This window comes from Pagrus pagrus, assembly GCF_965226575.1.
Source record: "Pagrus pagrus genome assembly, chromosome: 2".
Taxonomy (NCBI): Eukaryota; Metazoa; Chordata; class Actinopteri; order Spariformes; family Sparidae; genus Pagrus; species Pagrus pagrus.
Genome location: NC_140186.1, coordinates 25,274,207 through 25,294,856, shown reverse-complemented (window position 1 = coordinate 25,294,856; position 20,650 = coordinate 25,274,207). Strand labels below are relative to the sequence as shown.

Here is a 20,650-nt window from a genome sequence, read left to right as displayed (position 1 = left end):
TACTGTGCTTACCTGGTACATATCCCTAAATTAATTTGTGTTTAATTAGATTAAAGTTAAAACTCTAGCCGGACACAAAGAAACATTTTCACACATTTTGACATGTCAAATAAAGGGAAAGCAAAGCTGCTAATTATTAACTCGATGATTGCTGAAGTCCATTTAGCTGCTTCAGTTTCAGGGTCCTTGTATTGTTCATACTGGCTCACTGTCACACTGTCATGGCTTACTTATTGTTTATGGGCTATTTATTGTGATGCGTTAGTGTTGTTGGCAGGACATTGTGTGAGAGGATGCTGCACCAGAACCAATGTTTATTTCATTGTAGTTTATTTTATCGGCAATCTGACAGAAATATCACTGATGCTGATAAAAAATGTTGAAAACTGGCCCTGAAAATCAGCCAGGCCAATAATCGGTCTACCCCAAATTACTGTTGTTGTTGCCAATGTTATTAGTAACAGTTGTGCTGTTTCTTCTATGGCGAGTCAAAATGTGTGATATTTTATTCCTCTACTACTGTTATTTGTATATCTAACATATGTGAATATGGTTGTTTTGGCACATATCACATATTATTACAACAATAACGAAAAGCAGCATTACAAGAAATGTTATGAAAAGGCTTTTCAATAGCTGAGAAACCTTTTTAAATGCACTAACAAACTCCAAATACTGTAGTATTTGTGAGAGTCCATATTTACGGTACAAAGGGAATATGTCCTGGTGAGGTAACACATGTACATTACACTGCCAGCTGGCTATACTGCGAAAAATTTGGTCTCAGCTTGAACAAAATAGAAAAATCTGTGAAACAAATTTTGGTAGATGCACTCTCCCCACGATATTTTCTTCATCCATATAGAATAAATGTGCCAGCTGTCCTGTAGTTGCATTACCGTGATAAACAAGATGACTTTAAGCACAGCCATAACACCTGTGTAAGTAGTTCCAAGACAGGCTACTGCCCTAATTTTAGAAACGATTGTAGTTCTTGTAATAATGAAAATGAGTTATTATTGTGTTATTATCTGAGACATCCTGCAAAGACTCGGAAGACCACTTGTCATATAAACTCATTTTCATTACACATAGAGGATGTCTTATTCTGCTGCTGTCTGAACAGTCCAGTAAAGTCCAGTACAGTCCTGTAAAACTTTACATTATTTGATTACTTAGACATGCCTGAGAAATGAGACAATGTTGAGAAATGTTTTCTACATATGAGGATGATTACACTTACCTCCGTAACAACTTCAGACTGCAAACAAAAAGAAAGCATTAAATCTGAATGTAGGATGAAATATCATGGTATTGCAGGATATTCAATATCAATATCCATCAGTATTATAATGTTAAATACAGTTCTTACTGTTTTAATAAACATCTGGCCATATGTTCTCTGTGAAACGCAAAAGGCCCACAGCGCGACACAAGGCGGTCTGTCCTCTGATTGGTCAGCAGTGGCGCCGGCGCACTCCGGTGTCACGTTTCTCTGGAAGTTGATAGGTTCGAAGGGGCACGTGACTCTACGCCCATTGGTGGACTTTCAGCTAGAAAAACCCAACAACCGCAGCGCGCCATATTCAACATTTGGTTGCAGAGCAGTCTTTCCTGCGGGATTAGATTAGTAATTTATTTGCTTCTATTTAACGCTTCTTTAGTTTCGTTTAACTGTCACGTCATTAAATAAAATGGACTGCGTGGACTTTCCAAGAATTCTTCCAAATTCGCCGAGGAAAGCTCGGGGACAGATTCAGGTTCGTGTCTGACTGTAGCTAACTTTATCGTTTTAATCAACGTTATAACGTTATCATGCCCTCGACTAACGAAGGTAAAGTAAACTTGGGTGAAAAGGACATAGTCATGGCTAACATTAGCTGTATTTGTTTGCTATGTTGCTGACTTTCAGCTCTCTTTACTGACTTCTTCGGTCTGATAACAGCCCCTCTCCTCTGTTGTTTGCAGGTCATCTTTGGACCGATGTTTTCAGGCAAAAGGTGAGTTATTCATTTCAAACGCACACACAACACGTCTGTTGCAGATGTAAGTAGCTAGTGTTATTCATTTTCAGTGTTGAAACAACACTGTCATCACAAATTCCGCCCAGACTTGAACATCCCGCCAAATTCGCTGCATTGTTTACCCAGCTCATCTATATGAGTCACATACTGTACAGTAAAGCAGGCCTTAACTATGCAGGATGCTTCTTATATTAACACATTCTTTGACCGTTTGACACTGGTGTTGCACATCATTATAAACATTAAACATTATTCAGTACCTAAAGCTTATGCTTATGGTGTAGCATGCTGTATTGATTGAGAATGTGAGAGGCACTGTCCTATCAGTGAAAACATACACTTTCATGTACAAAATGCACAGATGGGTTTCACTGATTGTAACTACATTATTGTCATCTACCTTGCAGCACTGAACTGATGCGAAGAGTGCGCCGTTTCCAAATAGCCCAGTACAACTGCTTGGTGGTCAAATATGCCAAGGACACACGTTATTCTGACTTGGGCATGGCCACACATGACAAGTAAGTCACCTGATTTACTTTCATAGTTTGATAAGTTACACACAGAAATATGTGACTGTGTCTAGGGGATTAATTAAGTAGAAAATAAAGATCTATGAAACTTTGTGCATTCATTTTAAATTGTGCACAGCTACTAAGACATTTTCCTACAATGAGAAATGCAATACAGTGTAGAAAATTAGCTGTAACTGGAAACATTAAAGCTAATTTGTTTGCTCATGCTAATTACAAAGAGTAAAATAGAGATGACAAGAGAATATTGTGAAGCTGAGGCAGACGGCTAAAAGGATATCTTAAGGTACAGCATCAACCTCTTTCTCTAAGGAGTCCACTTAGTTTGGATTGAATGAAGCATCATACCTGCAGGAAAGATGACCTCTAGTGGTGAGATTTCTTTGTAGATGTTGTGTTTCCTGTTGGGTATTATTTTTGTTTTCTGAATAAAGCAGGAAGTCATTTGCAAAGTATTTCTCAGACATTTTGAACATCAAAGGGCAGATCAAGTGAGGCAAAAACAAAGTACACACTTCCTCTATGAAAGTTAAGTTTTTCCGCTCTGTCCTGTCCATTCTTTAGAAACACAATGGCAGCTGTTCCAGCCAATCGTCTGGGAGATGTGCGGGCACTGGCATTGCAAGCCTGTGTCATTGGAATTGATGAAGGACAGTTTGTAAGTATATACACTTTTTATATTTTCCTTTTTTCTTGCCCTGACTAGTTACTGTTCAGTGGGGCTGTAAAGATTAATAAGGTAGTTTTCAACTAATAAACTAATCACCAAATATTTTGATAATTGAGTGTGAGCCATGTTTTAAGGAGGAAAAAAACAGCAAAAGAAATCCTGTTTTCTGGTTTCTTCACTTTTCTATGACAGTCAACTAAATATCTTTGGGTTGTTGACAAAACAGCACATTTTACGGTGTTATCTTTGGGCTTTTGGAAACTCCAATCAACTATTTTCACCATTTTCTGACATTTTATAGAACGAACACCTAACAGATTAATCTAAAAAAAACAATCTGCTGTTCACCTCCATTGAGACCAGGATGTCTCTGTTCTAGTGAGGGATCATGGGAATTCAGTGGGATGAATTCCTCTCCAACTAAATCTGTGCCTCTTTTGTGTTGTAGTTTCCAGACACAGTGGAGTTTTGTGAGGAGATGGCCAATTTAGGGAAGACAATCATTGTAGCTGCTTTGGATGGAACCTTCCAGCGAAAGGTGAGTATCTGTGTTTGTCTCGTCATATCAGTGTGATGCTGGCAAACGCTCACAGTTCCTATTGACAAATGCACATTGTGTGAATGCTGCAGGGGCAGATAGGGCACCACTGTGTGTAGACACAACAACATGTGCAAGACGAGAAATGCAATCTGCATGAGCAGCACAAGAACAGACAGCTCAGTGTGCTCGTTATTCCACCCTACAATGTGTCTGTTCTGTCCTTGTAATGTCATTATACCTCCGTCCATTCAGCGATACTGACTGCTTTTCTGCTGTCTTTTGCATTCCTGTAGGCTTTTGGAAACATCCTGAACCTCGTCCCTCTAGCGGAGAGTGTGGTGAAGCTCAATGCCGTCTGCATGCAGTGTTACAAAGAAGCTGCCTACACCAAGAGGATAGGGTCAGAGAAGGAGGTGAGGAGGCAAACCTGAGAAAAGCCTTGAATAGGTTAACCCTGTCACATTGCCATTGTTTGTGTGAGAGAGTTTGACTAATAACATATTATAGTTTATATTATCACATGATCATTTTAGTATTTTTGTAATAATTGAGAAACGTAAAACACATTCCCCTTTTTCTGTGTAGTATTGTAGCAAGTATTGTTTGTCTGTGCCACAGGTGGAAGTGATCGGTGGAGCGGACAAGTATCAGGCGGTGTGTAGAAAGTGTTACGGAGGTCTGGTGCAGGACAAAGAGAACAGCGCTCCTCTCAGGAATGAAACTCCACAACAGTGTCTCACAGGAAAAGTTGCAGACCCCAGGGTTCCCAGGAAGCTTTTCTCTGCTCTCCACCTCTGAACACACAAATAAGACTTGTTGCAGACGTTGGGTGGAGAGTAGAAATCCAGGAATTGAATTATTTTCTTGTGTGTGGCTTTTTAAGCCTTTGTGGTTGGTATGTAATTGGTATGTTTTATTTTTAAGGTTTAACTTGAATAGGTCTGGCAGTGGCCCATTATAACTGCAAAAATGAGTAAATCAATCAATAACCTGGCAAGGCTTCACTGCATTATAAATGTGTATTACCATGTCAAATGTAAGATTTTAATTTATTATTTTGATTAACGATGTATTGTCTGCCAGCTTTCATAATGGGAAGTTGGGCTTGTATTTTTTACCATGTATAGCCGGTTAAGAGTGGTGCTAATGTATTGTTTCAGAACACAGGACCTGATTTAGTTATTTCTCAAAGACCTTCATAGAAACGGTTGAGAATTCTTCTTTCCTCACACTTACAAAAAAAAATTAAAAGGCTTTTACCTCAGTGCACTTACTGTGTGATATGTAACCCAATGCCCTCGCATGCTACAGCGGACCAAAATAACCTGTTTAAATCCTGGCAGGCTCCAAGGCTGTGCAGTGAGCTGGCAGGCTGGAATGGAAAAGTATATCCTGTGTACTTTACAAAACTTGTACAGCTGTACAATTTATTAAAATATTATCAAAATCACAATGTGACTACATTGTAATATTCAAACAGTGTGATTATGAAGTACTGTAGGGCTACACAGATGTCCTGACCTACAAATCTCTAGATGTACAGATGACAACAAATGTCACATCATGGTTTTCTTTTCTTTTGTATGAAATTGAAAATTGTGATGCAAAAATGATCATTCCCACTAATGGTGAATCATATCGCAGATGTAATATCTGCCAAAATACTTGCTGACTGTCCATATCCTGCAGCCCTACTTGTAACACTGCCGTACATGAATGCAACAAAATACTCAAGAAGACTGAACATCCTGTGAATGATTTTATTCCATGAACAAAAGGTCTCAAGTAAATTGCTGTTGTGCTTCTGACGTCATGACATTAAAATTAAGGCAAAAGACAAAAGGGCAACAACACAACTCAGCTGTCAAATAAAAGAACTTAGAAAAACAGATCAAGTCAACCAAAATCGTACCGGTCTTTATAAAGCATTTCTTGGTAAACTGTGAACGCAAATAATATTAGCCTCCTCTAATCTAAAACATGGAGTTTAATGAAATACAAACTAATCTAACAAAACACTGAATCAACTAAGATTTCAAAGTGTGCTTATGAATTCACATTCAATCAACATAACGTCAAAATTTAGGCTTATGCTCCCATTAAAACACTAAACTGGGACAGAGTGGGTTGAAAGGCACAATTTACTGACCAGTTGAGTCGTTCAAGTTGGGTAATTACAGGCTGCAGTTTTTACCATCAAAGACGAGCACTGATTCTAAATATTCACTGAGGAGAAGATTTAACTGATTTTCCAGAGCATGAAAACAACTTTTGCACATAAACAAAAAATCACTCAGGCACAGCGAGGGCAGCTGTGATACACAGCTGGTCAATCTAAATATAGCTCCAGTGTTTAATCATGGCACATTTTATTCACTTCCTAGCCCCCAGGAAACTTTAATTTCCCTCCTTAAGGCACAAATGACAAATCACCAGTAGTATACTTTCATATATTTGGCGTCAGTATGTTACTCACATGTTTTCTTCTAAAGGACAAACATAATCTTCAATATGGCACCATAACAGTGTCATGTTGAATAAATATAACCAGGTTAAGTTTCTGGTTTGTCATTAAATTATCTAAAGTTTGCCCACAACCCAGCACCAATAATTATCTGACCCTCTGACAATTTTTGAGTGTCTTTTTAACAGCCAAAGCTGGATCAGGAGGCAGTCGAGGTGTTAAACTGACAAATGTATTATGGTGCCAGTGCAGCACAGTTAACCGGTAGTCTTCTGAGGACAGGTGTTTGATTCTCACCATAACAGACTGAGGTGATAATCTGTCAACCCACTGCAGCCTGCCTTCAGCAGTTTAGATAAAGGAACATGTAAACAGGAGATGCACATCAGTGTTTAGAAAACTAAATGCCACGAGACCTTGGAGGAAGTGTGCAGCCAAACTCTTGGCAGGCTGAGGAGGCAGCGCTGCTGCTGGTAGTTAATAAGTTACACTTCAGTATGAGGACATGCTCGGTGGATAAACCTGCTCAGTAAGTGCATAGTTATCTACATGCTCCTCCTTCCTGTCTATCTGAACGTTAACTTCAGGTTCCAAGGGCAACACACCTCGAAAGATTAGCACAAGTTACCCATTTTTAAATTTGTTATATGGTCAGAGCAAGAAATTGAGGGTTTTTAGGTTTTTTCAGACCAAGACATTTTGATTAGAGTGGTCCTAAAAAAGCTATTTGGCATGGGGGGGGGGGCACAGGAGCTATTTTACTGTAGCACAAAGCTTGCTAAATGTTCTTTCAAGGGTGATTTTATGGTTATATTGCTAACAAACTTAACTGCATACAGAGCCCACATTTTACAAACAACAATTTGGCTTTATAGTGGTCTTCTCAGACATTACTCCCAGAAAATGATTTGTTAGTTTAAAACTAAACTGTTTATAGGTCCTCAAGATGAATGCAGCAAAGGGGGGGAAATCCAAAATACAAAACCAAATAAGAAAAGAAAATCAGGCACATACAACCATTAAAATGGCAGCTCCACTAATTGAAATCTATGTACAAATGCACATTTTCAGGCTCCACCAGAGAGAAAGGATGAACACACAAGTGTTGGCTTCTTCCTCTCTGGTTGAACCTCACAGGTATTCTTCATAACGTCACATAATGTGACCTTTGACCTCTTGGGTACATTCCAACCACCTCCCCCTTCAGGATCAGCCCATTTGAGGTAAAAGTTGCGTCTTTACACACAGGTCTGTGATCAGATAACCCAATCATCAGCGCTGGTCTCAACACTCAGCCTGATGTCTTAAGCTCTGACCACAGACCGTCTGACGTAAACTGGAGTGTCCCTCATGTCTAACATTGCAGCTGCACTGCTCAGGTTCTCAAATGCAACAACACCTGGAAAATCAAAAGTAAAACCACATCAATATGATATAGCTCTGGGTCTGTGCAGTGCAACTATAATCAGTTAACCCACAAATGACCTGGAGCACCGCCCTCCCTTTGTCTGTGACCTCCCTTTGTCTCAGTAGTTTGGTGGCTGGTACTCTCCTTGAGGCTGGAGGTTTGAGTTGAAGGGAGGCTGCTGCATGTCAGGCACACTGCCGGGGTAGGCTGTGTAAGTGGTAGGGGTGTAGGTAGTGGGGTTGTAGGAGGTGGGGGCATAGGTTGGAGGGTAGGGGGTGTGGTGATCTGGTGACGGCTCTGTGTAGGTCGGGATGGTGACTTCATTTACACCACGACGGAAACGACCCAGTGCAAAGTAGGTCAGGATCCCCTATACAGTGAAATAAAAATGTCCAGGTTATTACAGTTTCAGTAAATCACTTGACACTTCATGCTGGTGTAAAAATATACTTGTAGAGACTTGAGGCTTGCTTAGAGGGGGTAATCCATCACAATGACATTTAGTCTCACAATGCATTACATTATCACTACTTTATTAATGTGTAGTAAGGCAGTTAAATGCCGACTTGTCTTGACAAGTCTTCTGAATGGTGCATTCAAGTGTTGGTGGGGAGCTCCAGCACATAAGATTCAAAAGCCAGCTAAAAAATACCGTAATGCAAATCTGCCGTCAGAAAAATCAAGGTTAGAGGACAAACAATACACACATGTTTGGTGTTTTCTCAGCTATTATTGTAACATACGGTTAATGCAAGAGTTACCAGAAGTCTGCATGAGATCATCTTTGTCATAGTTTCTAGAAAAAAGGTTTGCTGTTCAGCAGCTGACTCTAAAGCCTCAAATGTCAGAGGTATCCACCAGTACTTGAACGCACCAACCTGAGGACAAATATGTGACTTCATGTTCATAAGTATCTTAAGGGTTAGGGGTTAGGTTTGAATTTTGGTTTAAAACATTAAAAAATTAACTAAGATTATCAACAGTGTGAAGAAATAACAATTTGACATTATGTCGAAGACATCTATGTATTGTGTTGCAGAGATAACTCTTTAAGTTAGTGTAAGAATTGGCCACCTTGAATTCATATTCCCAACAAATAGAGGCAGCATATCACTTGCCTACTGCTGCTGACTGCATGTCTGTAGCTAATGTTAGCATAGTTAGCCACGCAGCTAACTGGACTACCGGGGGAGTGTTGACGTTCACACCACTAGCACAGGAGCTTTGGACCGCAGGGAGAAAGAAGTTTTCAGGCCTGGGGCTAGCTGGTTAGCAAGCTAACTTCAGTAGATATCTCTTCATCACAATACATAGACGTCTTTGGCATGACGTCAAAACTGTTATTTCTTCACATTCTGTTGATAATTTTTGTACATTTTTGAATGTTTTGAACAACTTACATGTTGTATCTTTAATACAGGAAAAATACATTAGTCAATAGAAAAAGCATTGATATTCCTTCGAAAATATGTAGAAACACAGTACGGTTCTTAAGCTGCCTTGGAAAAAAAAGCAACTTGGTAATGGCATTTAACCAGTCAACAATCATCTTTTTAACCTTCTTATTTTCTACAGCCCAGTGGCAAAGAAAGAGGCTAAAATCTGAGCTGTTTTTAATGAAAAAAAGACAACAGCAGTCTCGCTCACCCAGGTGGCGATAGAGAAGAAAGAGAAGGCCACAGTGGCGCGTGCAGCGTCCATGGGGACCCCTCTGATGTCATGAGTGCGACCCCACTGACTGGCCAACAGGCAGAAACACACAAACCACAGGAAGGTCCACGCCCCTGGAAAACATACAGAGACAGGTGCACAAACACAACACACAGATATAAATGATTGTTCTCACTGTACGAAAACATATCAAAAGAAACATATCAGCTGTAGCGCCTGATATGAGAAGTGAGTTCCTGTGAAAAACACACAACATCAACAGAAGATATAGGGGTCTCCTGTTGCCATCTGCTCAAATGACCACAAGCTGTTTTTCCAACCACCACTTCTTTGTGTCCTCGAAGAATGGCCGACTGTGAACCATGTCATGTACAGCTGATGAGGGTTTAAGTTCATTTAAATCTGCGACGTCGTCCTCCCCTCCTCCACCCATCATCTACTGTGTGCAGCGATGAATAATAGATGTAATGTTATGGTAAACAGGCAGTGGTCTGTCCCACATTCTGTTAATACTCAGAGGCTTTGTGTATGAAGGGCTTCACAATGAGGAAACTGAAAGGGGAGGATTCAGAAGGAGAGAGAACCACTCAGGGTGCAATTAATAATGCCATAGCACCAATGAAAAAGTCACTGCACTACTGCTAATTATCATCATCATCTTGCCTTAATCACCAGTTAATCAGTGGATTAAATCATGCGTGATATGCACTGATAGGTTGAAATCAGTCTTGTGATGTTGGGAAGGTGGCGTGCGATGACGCAAAATAAAACTTAAATGATAATTCCCCTCAAATGCATTAAATTAAATTAACGAGCCTGTTCTGAAAATGTAAGGAGTAGAAAATACATTTGTTTTAGATATTTGTTTTAAAATGTAGGGAGTGAAAGTAAAAAGAAAAATAATTTCACATAACACAAAGTCATTTGATCCATTGTTAATTGAGCCAAAGAATTATTGATCCGTGCTGCTTTAAAGCCCTTACAACACAACAACAAAATCACTTCAATGCTCTTGCTCACCTGAGAATCCCAGGTCTGCCATGACAGCATACTTCCTTTCCTGCGCGTTGCTCATGAAAGGCACGTAAACATCCAACACCAGGAAGCCCACACATGCCAGGAAGGCAATGACCCCGATTCCCACAGCATAATGACATGCCTGGTCATTCTGGTTGAAGATGCAACTTGCTTCAGAGCTGTGGGGAGGGTTGATGTATCCCTCTGTTGTGATGCAGGCGAACACCACCAAGGCAAATATCTACATTGAAAGAGGAGAGAAGAAGGTGGCCTTCAGTGATTTGCAAAGACACACGAGGAGACTGTCAGGCTAAAGGAACATGCCGCTGGCTTTTTAGGTTTACCTATTAACTTGACATTGCATACTTCACATGAACTGCTAAAGGTTCGAGACAGATTTCCTACCTCATGAAGGTTCAGTATGAAAAACTACTAGCAGAGACTTAGAAACAGATAAGCAACCTTATAATGTCTTATGAAAATTCATTTAAAGGTACAATATGTAAGAGTTTTGTGAATGTGAATAAACAGCCATTTTGATGTTATGACCTCTATGTATTGTGTTGCAGAGATATCTACTGATATAGATCTCTTCTGAAGAACTTCAAAAATAAATCAAATATTACATTTTTGACCAAATATCTCTACATTGATAATGCAACAGTATTGTAGGGATGACTACTGTTACCTTTGCAAAATATTGACAAAAGGAGATTTTTAGGTAATCATCAGTAATGTGGATATAATGACTAAGTTGGCAAAGGCAAGTATAAGAACAAACAGGACAGTCTGGTGAGAAAAATGACATCATTTTACTGTAATGCAGCCTTTAAAACCAGGAAATGACAACACTTACGCAATATCAGGATATAACGATATCCAAAATATAATCTATGCAGTCTCATATCCAGAAAACAAAATAATATCAAAATATTGCCAAGCCATACTGACAACTTTCAACCATCCAGTCTTTGCTTAAAAATGCATCACTGTGTGACAAAATTAGTAAATACCCTCAGGTTTAGCTTGTGTCTACTAAAAAGCAAGCATTGCAGAGGAAAAAACTGAACTCATCAAAATAAAATGACGTGACGTAACACACATTTCACGAGCACCTGTATCCATTTCACACAAATCAACTGAAACATGTGATCATGACATCATACTGTGTCATCACAAACTGTTTCTTTTCTCATTGCTGACTCTTGCAACACCCCCCAACTCTTCTGCTCATGTTGTGTTTACAAAGTGAAGAGCACTAACTGCTGCCTGGTCCCTCTGACCGTCCCGTGGTCTGTTGCTGTCTGCTCTGGTTACCCACCTAACCATGTGACCTACTTCTGAGTGCAGCTGCCTGCCATGTGACTCCAGAGATGCCACCGACTCCCTAACAACGCTCATAATGAGATCTGGGCGGAAGATAGAGAGAGACTGTTTGACGGGTAGGGAAGTGGGATGAGGTGAGAGGGCAGAGAGGGAAATAGGCCACAATCCTGTTGATCGGATGAGACAGAAAAGTACCGAAAACTACAGAGGACGGAGACATAGGGAAGTGAATATGACGAATAATGAAACACAAGACAACACTGGGACAGAGGGACAGTTTCTGGAGCAGATGGAAGTTTCTGAAGTGTCTGTGTGTTGACTGACAGATGTCAAAAACATACCCAGATGTCCCATATGTACATATAGCATGTTTTTCATACTGTATGTACATGTTTTGAGCTTGTTGCTGATCATTTCACATGAATATACTGGAAATATTATTCAGGCCCGCAATGAATACGAACTGTTTTTTATTATATTTAGGCATTTCAGAGAAGGTATTGTGATGTGATTCAATACCCTAAATTACCAAGAGCGACTGCACTCGGCCTTTCCTTGTTCCGGGACCAGCTGTGGTGCATTGTGGGACTTGCAGGCAGGGTTACAGAGGCAACAATCCTCCCTTGTTCCATATATGCTGGCTCACTGAAGTGAGATTGAAATCACCAGAGATAGACGGTGATCTGGCCGGTGTGACTATGAGATGAGTTGAACACAGCTGCACTGTGTGTGTGTGTGTGAGGGAGATCAGTAGCACACATTCACCAAGAGTAAAAGTGAGAGGTATCACCTTACCTGCCCATCAGCCCCTGTTTACCAGTGACACACACACACACACACACACACACACACATAATCCCTCTCACACACAGTTTCCCAAACACATGTACGTAAACACTCCAAGCAGTCGAGGCAACCGAGGGCACATTCTGTCCTCAGAGCTCATCCACCACACTGGACACACTACACTATCCAGGTGAAGAAACTTTATGTTTTCTCACAGAGGCCTCACAAATTGTTGAAATCAAGCACAGTCTCTGAAATCTAAGATATGCATCTGTAAGGAGATAACAGCACTCACGGCAAATAAAACTCGCTGTTAGGGGACAACCTTATCACCGAGGAGATGTTCGAGGACAGATAAAAGAGTTGAACCCTTCAATCTCTGTCCTCACACAATCACCCAGTGTCAGACAATAATGTCATTATGGTAACCTGTCTGGTTGAGGTTCATTTTGGACTTTCCAGATCATGGCACAAACCACAAAAATCCAATCCATGCGTTAGATTTGCCTAGCAACAGGTGATCAGTAGTGTACTTCCCATAACTTTCCCTGATTCATGAATTCCCCTCTATGCAAATACCCTTCACCCTGTTTATTACTTCATTAACAAAATACTATTAATATTATTGTCTTAAACATTATAGAAGCAGGTGATCGCTTATAATCTGGCTTTACATGAATGTAATCCTCCTGTCTGTTGAGCACAGAACTGGTGGTACAGACTACACATTAAAGGTGCGATATGCAGTTTTGGTAAAGAAATTCAAACTCAAAATTTTCATATTTACAATACTGATATGGTGATAATATAAACTCATAAATATTTATTTTCATAACTAAATAAACAAGCCATCTTTATTGGAGAATAAGGTCCCCAGAACCCAAAGGTGGCAGGGTCCGCCAAAGTAAAACAGTACGAAACTGTGTTGTCCTTTAAAGACAGTCTGTTAATTTATTTTATTTGCTCATTAATATAAATCATTGAAGATTTTTTCTCTTCTGATTAAAACTTCTTACCCAAAACTACAGAGTGCACCTTTAAGATGATCACACATACATCCCATATATAGTTGGTGTTTTGCTTCAAGTTCGTCTGACAGTTTTCAGCCTTTTGTCCTCTAACAACAGCAGTGTTGACCTGTGCTGTCGCCGAGTTGCTGTCATGCACCAGCTGCATGCAACATGACGCCCCGCGGAGACGCAGCACATAGTAGCCTGTTGTTCTGGCCCACACACATTAAAAATATATCAGTTCAGGCTCCGCAGAGCCACTTTACGCGCCCCGGCCCAGACGCACCTGCTCGCAGACCACGTTGGATATTATTTCTGAACCTTTGAACCAGATAACGCAACACACACTCGCTCCACTCACCCAGCTGAGCAGGCGCACGATGGTTTGCGGCTGTCGGACAAACTTGGAGAAGTCGAAGCCTCCTCCTGCGAGTGAAGCCCCGTACGCACTTGCACCGCCCGTCTCCTCCATGTCTCACCCCTTCAGCCGATTCCTCTGGAGATCTCCGTGTGGTTCTGAACTAACCTGACGGGACAGCCTACCAGCTTGAACTAAACTAAACCTGAACTACCGTCAGCCCCCGCCGTGCTGCTGCTCCACTTGACGAAGACGACAGCGCAGAGCCACCCAGAGGAGCTGCGCAGGCGGCTGCGCGTCACAGGGGCGGAGCTGTTCGGATCCGGGAAAAGATGATCATGCGCGACTCTTCTCACCACTTTCACCACCACACACACTTTAGAGATAGACGATCTAAGTATTCACACTGACAGCACAGAGCACCAGAAGCAGATGTTTATTAAACTATTACAGCATGTGTTTACAGAGCAAACAGTCTGAAGCATCAGGGCTCCTCAGCTGGTTCATCCTCCAACGTCTTCTTCTCCTCCTCAATCTGGGGCCATTCATCCACAGAGACAAGAGATGCCTGAGGAGAGGACAGACCGATGAGCAGGACAGTTCGACTGCTTGCTTGTTCAAATAAGTGATAACGGTTGATGCATTTCACTCAGTTATTTTATTTATATTTATTTGTGCAATATTGATGAGGTGAGACGTCCGAAGAGCCCAAAGGATACTTAAAGACAACACCCAGCCCAGCCACAGTCTGTTCACCCTGCTGCCATCTGGCAAGAGATACAGAAGTATCCAATGTCGTACCACCAGACTACTGAGCAGCTTCTTTCCTCAGACTGAGACTCCTGAACTCATCCTCCGCATTTGGCGCTTTAACATAGTGTGTTTGTTTCTCTTTTTGTGATGTATCTAAAAAGGACCCCCACTCAGTTTTGTCTTGAAACCCTGTTGTTGTTAAAGGAGCACTATGTAGTTTTGGAGTTGGGAATTTTGATATTTACAATATTATTGAGGTAATAATACAAACTCAGACATGTTTAACTCAATAAACAAGCTGTTCTCAGAGGAAAATAAGGTCCCCAGAATACTGTTTGAAGCTAGAAAGGTGGGGAAAGAAAAACAGTATGAAACTGTTTGTGTATTCAGTGATGAAAACAAAGAGTTTGTTTATTTAGTTTGTTAAGATATAAAAAATCTGTCAGTGAGGGGTTTCCCTTTTGATTAAAATGTCATCCCCAAAACTACGTAGCGCACCTTTAAATGATAAATAAATAACCTTGTGACCTTATTTGATTATCTCACCTGGTCAACTTCACCACCTCTGGCTGCATTCACCACATCAGCGTCCTCATTGTAATGAGACAAATCCTGTAAGGAGAGACACTTGAGCAGCTTACACAGTGTGCTACGATGAAAACAGATCAGTCTTTAAATAATGGAGATACTGTACACGAATAGTGACTGACCATCTTGCCATGATACACAGGTACCATTCTCTCCATCTCAAAGTCCATCCTGAGAGAAGAAAAAAGCCAGTTATCACATATACAACAGCCCCATGACGGGCAATGTTTATTAAAAGTGCAGTTGTAAACATTCATAAAATCCTACAGCATATAGGCCTAACTACACACAGTGCTGTAGCTGAGGACACCAAGGTCAGTGTTGTTTCTGAGATTTAGCTTTCAACAACCTGAGGAAGAGTGCACATGATACAATTACAGCCAAATGAATAAACATGATGGATCTTTCTTTTGACTCATCATTAAAAGCACCCAGAACATCACTGGTACCATCTACAGAGCATCAGTGATCTGTGAAGTGAGATGTCTGCACAGAGCCCAAAGGATACTTAAAGACAACACCCACCCAGCCACAGTCTGTTCCTTCATTCCTCAAACTGTGAGACTCCTGAACTCATCCTCCACACTTTCTGACTTGATTATTATTATTTATTAATTAGCCTGTGTAGTTTTAGTACATAGTGCATATACCTTGGGGAATTACAACTGAACTTGCATTATACTGTCTTGTGTTAATGCCATTAAATGAATCTTCAGTCTTAGTGTAGCAAGACACTATTCACTAAAGGCATAATTAGAGAAATCAAATGTGAAAGAAATGTAAAAATATGGACAGACTGTATTTTCTTTCTCCACATTCATGTGTTTGACTACTCACTGAGAGGACAGTGCTATGAGTGAACAACCTGCACTTCAAGATAATTCAAATTCAGACCAGTTGGGCGTTTGCTGTCATCATCATATTTATGGCAATACTGTACTGTGGCTGTAAGCTACATCAGAGACTGTTTGACTTCCTTGGTAACCAAAAGAGGTTAAAGATACGTGACCTGCTCATCCCGTTGGTCAAATACATGTATAACCACATTCTAGCTCAGTCCCTTCACATGTTGTTCCCTTCTCTCCACATTTACTGTCAGTCTACAGTGTCAAGCTGTCTAATAAAGTAAGTAAAAAAAAAAAAAGCCCAGATTTCCTCCCAGCTCACTGAGTGTTAACTGTAAACAAGAGTCTTTATCTGGAGCTATAACAAGATCATTTCTGTTGCAAGGTGTAATGCAAAGCACGGTATATCACTACTATTTTATTTCATGTGTGAGCATAAATAAAAAAGTTCAACTAGAGCGGGCTGTATTTCCATTCTACTTCACATATCATCTGCCATTGTTTCATTTAATTGCATCATAGTGGAATAACTGCCATTGTGTAATTCTTCCTTAGTAGAAGAAAAAAAATAAATGACTGGTGAAGGATCAAGCAGCTCCCTTCTCCCTACAGGGAGAAGTAGCAGCTTCATGAGAAACATGGTCATCATTTTTCAGGGTATCAGCATTAAAAAGAAAAACTGACTCACAGAGACTTCTCTCCATAATGCCTTCGCCCTGAAAGAAGAGTAAAAACATTTATTCATAGTTAGAGCAGGTGATGAGGAGTTAGCTGCAACAGATAAATGACAGGACTCATCTGCTTCATTTCCACAAGCATGGAACTGGTTCCATCCCAGTTAACACACCTCTTGTGCATTTCACCCAAAAATAAATTAGTTCAGAAACACCAAGGTTGAAGCCAAAACTAGCAGATTTTCCTTTGATTCACCATTGATGACGCATCCTTGATTATACAATGCTCCCACTCAAAACTGGTGGAAATGTGGGCTGGTATGTGAGATAGCATCAAAGTTCTGAGAATCTTGAATGGTACCAGTTCAAGATCAAAAGCTACTTTAGTGGAAAAGGGGCAAATGTAAACTCAGGAACTCACTGAACACCACTCCAATACCACAACAAACGGAGACGAGGAGAACCAAGAATGTGAAGCTTCCAAAGACAACTGCCACCACCCAGACGGATATACGATTCAGCACTGGAGGAGCAGGAAGAGGAAGAAGAGATTAAACCAGCTGTCAGCTGTCACAATGATGTTTGTCCTACATGAAATAGAATGGATCAGCTGTACCGTCTTTGTGCACATATCGCACTTTGCTTCTTATGGCGGTGGTGTTGTCAAAGCTGTCTGACACTTCACAGTGGTACATCCCAGCGCTGCTCTTCCCTACTGACACCATCAGTATAGACTGTTCTGGAGGCTGGTGGACCACATAGTAGAAGCTTCCTCGGTCATGTAGAAGGGTTCCGTTGAGGAACCACTGGTACCGTGGATGAGTTCCCTTTGCGGCCTTGCAGTAGAAACTCAGGCTGATCACAGCACAGTTTTTACCAATGTGGTAGTCGTAACGCATCGTCACAGGCCCACCAACCAGGACTGTTGAAGACATTAAGGATTGAAAAGAGACACTGTGGACAATCACTGAAAAAACTTGTGTTTCACGGTGTAATGTCAGCAGTTTTAAACCTTGCACATACCAACTTCCAGAGGAATCTTTTCACTGTATGTGACCCCGTCTCCATTTCTTGCCTGGCACTGAAGAAATCCCAAGTGCTGGGGCAAAACCAATGGAACCTTAAATGTGGCGATTCTCTCTTCAACCGTCACATTGTCAACGAATTTTGTACTGTTGTAAAGTGAAAAGGTGATAGGTGGAGTCCCTCTAGTTGACTGACAGCTGACCACAGCAAAATAGTAGTGGAGATCCTCCTTTAACACGGTGAAGGAGATGTCAGGCTTTGACACCAAGTCTGAGGGAACAAGATGTAGATAGTGTAATGTTGTTCAAAGAAACCGTGTCATAGCTGTAAAAAACAGAGTTCATTCACAACAGCTGACAGCAAACCTTTGACTGTGATTACTACTTCAGAGCTGTTGGCGAAGAAGAACTCTGTCTGGTTGAAGCTGTTGGCGGCGACACACATGTAGGAGCCGCTGTCCTGGGCAGTTGTTCTGAGGGGTGACACAGATAATCATTTCAGTGACTTGATTTTGACTTTATTGGATAGATTTATTGAGAGAAGTAGAATAGAGTAATAAGGATTTTTAGATCTTTGTAGATTTCTGTCTACAAACACGATACTGCAAAATGTAAAAATCTCCATTACCCACAGTACAGACTAGTTAACATAACCAATTAATTTGTCGAACTGCTAAAAACAGCACAGCAACCACCTGGCAACCACGAAGTTATGCAGTAATGCAGTAACAGCCGACCAGAGACAATGTGATTCCACTGACCTGTTGATCAAGAGATGGTGGAGAGGAGACTGAGACACAAGCCGACCATTCAGCAGCCACTTGTAGGAGACGTGATTTCCAGCTTTGAGTTTACAGCCGAGCTCCAGCGTGTCCCCCTCAAATAAATCCACGTGACCTGAAAGGACCTCAATCTCTGCGCCTTTCACTGGTTCTGCAGGACAGACACAGCAACAGACTGAGATCCTGTCTTACTTGAGAACAACAATAAATCTTATTGGGAGAACCATCTTGTTAGGGAAGTAAAGTAAGTAAGTAATTCCTTTTTTCTTTGCCGACTCATTTCTCTATTGGTCTTACAGGTGACCTTTGTCCATTAACTCAACAACACCTCACTGATTGCTGTAAAATAAGGTTCCTTAAGAATATACATTTAATGACTGTAGTGAACTCCTGTAATTTTTGGTTTATGATCAAATAGCTAAAACTAGTGACATTCCCCTCAACCTCAGCTCAACATCCACCACAGTCCACCACTGCATACTGTCAAAAAACAATATCCACTTACAGAAACATGCCCTTTGAGAAATGTGTTTCTCATTGTGTTGAGTCTTTTTCAAACATGCCCATTACGATTAATGCTGCTGTTACAGGGAAGACATGTACATAAAATATACAGGCTATATACACGTCGTAAGACTCACCAATAACCTTCAGGTAGTGTTTGTTGCTGACAGTGGGCTTTATGAGAGAGTTGTTCTGCCCTCTGGCCTCACACTCCAGGTCGCCCTCATGGTCAGGTTTGACAAACAGGGGCAAGGTTGCCACCACCCCAGCCTGGTAGGTGTATTCAGCTAACAACCAGCTACGGTTACCAACCCTGGAAAAGGTTGGTAATTAGAGGGATTTTCTATCATTACTTTAACATTTTAATACAGTGGTTAGATTAAGTGTGAACAAACACTCACTTGAATAGCTGCAGCAGGATAGTTTCATTCTCTGGGTAAGTGAGCAGTTCACAATTTAATTCTGCAACAGTTTGCACCAAAGCCTCTGAAGGGCCAAACAGTTGTGGAAGACCCAGAGATGACTGACCTATCAAAAATATAAATTAAACAACACAGCACAAACACTCAACACAAATCATTCGCTACAAAGGTGCATTAATTCACTGTACACGCACTAACACACACAAACAACACAACTGACTTACCGCTCGCCCTACTACAGTAGCACGACCCTGTAGAGAGGAAAAAGAAATAAATAGTTAACAAGAGTACAAGAGTTTCAAAATTGTGAAAATACTGCAGTGGTGTTTGTGTTGATAAGCTTACCCAGTACGATCACAAAGAGGGAAGCAAACATTCTTGAAGAGAACTTGTTGCCTTTCATACAAATGTATGCTACAAATGTAATTACACTAGACACTGCAAAGCAGGAGTTTTGACCGTTTTCACTGCAAGGCTGAGGCAGTGTGGTTATGAAAAATACACGCACACGCACACACACACACACACACACACACACACACACACATGAAACATGTGCAAATAGCTGATAGTGTTACATTACACCTCCCTGCTGTCCCCTCCCTCTCTGGAACATGTGAGAAATTAAATAGTTTTCCATTCAGTAAGAAATATACTGTAAACACCATATCAGGATGTGAGAACAAAAGGGGAGAAACCCCTTTTGCTGTAAGTGTCATAGAGTCAGACGAGAGACAATTGCCTCTCGTCTGAGGTGTTACAGGAAGATAGATGGTAGATGACATTTACATTCTAATGAAGCAAAAGGGTCACTGTCCTGGGAAAGAGACGATCCACCAAACATCAAGGGGTCATTGTTCTGTGAAGAAATGTTGTAACCCCCCACTCTGTTTTGTATTTAAGTCAGAAACATTTGGAAGACGGGAGAGAACACTTCAGGTCTTCTCTCCATGCTGCATGTATTAAAGAGATCTGATTCATGATACTGATTCTGAAGTTCTTCAGAGAATTAGCAACTCTCTACTTGAACAAGGAGAATTTCCCTTACAATTTGGCGACGAGGATGGGATGGACGCTCTGCTGATTGACTCCTGAGCCTGGACTGAAGGTTTAACTGTCGGCAGGAGTTTCAAGGAGACTCAGGGAAAGTTCCGCTCCGACAAACGGAGGACTGGATCCCACCTGAAGTCAGGCACGGGAGGCAGACAGCGGACGCTCCATCTAATAAGTGAGTACGGTGTTGTGAATC

General features: G+C 41.0%; 3 protein-coding genes across 3 annotated transcripts; 1 reads left to right on the top strand and 2 right to left on the bottom strand.

Moving 5' to 3' along the window:
• The first annotated feature begins 1,567 nt into the window (after positions 1-1,567).
• On the top strand, positions 1,568-5,037 carry tk1 (thymidine kinase 1, soluble). Its single transcript, XM_084370173.1, has 7 exons — positions 1,568-1,760; positions 1,969-2,000; positions 2,432-2,545; positions 3,122-3,215; positions 3,676-3,765; positions 4,062-4,181; positions 4,387-5,037. The coding sequence occupies exons 1-7, from the start codon at positions 1,695-1,697 to the stop codon at positions 4,564-4,566; spliced, it is 696 nt and encodes a 231-aa protein (XP_084226299.1). The 5' UTR covers positions 1,568-1,694; the 3' UTR covers positions 4,567-5,037.
• A 477-nt stretch (positions 5,038-5,514) lies between these two features.
• On the bottom strand, positions 5,515-14,080 carry syngr2b (synaptogyrin 2b). Its single transcript, XM_084342992.1, has 4 exons — positions 13,812-14,080; positions 10,332-10,569; positions 9,288-9,424; positions 5,515-8,010 (listed from the first exon to the last, which is right to left on the bottom strand). Exons 1-4 carry the CDS (start codon positions 13,920-13,922, stop codon positions 7,759-7,761), a joined length of 738 nt encoding a protein of 245 aa, XP_084199118.1. The 5' UTR covers positions 13,923-14,080; the 3' UTR covers positions 5,515-7,758.
• Positions 14,081-14,228: 148 nt separating this feature from the next.
• On the bottom strand, positions 14,229-19,869 carry LOC311270288 (platelet endothelial cell adhesion molecule). The gene is made up of 13 exons (XM_084375068.1): positions 19,747-19,869; positions 19,626-19,652; positions 19,381-19,507; positions 19,117-19,292; positions 18,455-18,626; positions 18,060-18,166; positions 17,692-17,964; positions 17,285-17,590; positions 17,090-17,191; positions 16,683-16,710; positions 15,272-15,320; positions 15,108-15,173; positions 14,229-14,376 (listed from the first exon to the last, which is right to left on the bottom strand). The coding sequence occupies exons 1-13, from the start codon at positions 19,802-19,804 to the stop codon at positions 14,293-14,295; spliced, it is 1,575 nt and encodes a 524-aa protein (XP_084231194.1). The 5' UTR covers positions 19,805-19,869; the 3' UTR covers positions 14,229-14,292.
• Positions 19,870-20,650: the final 781 nt, after the last annotated feature.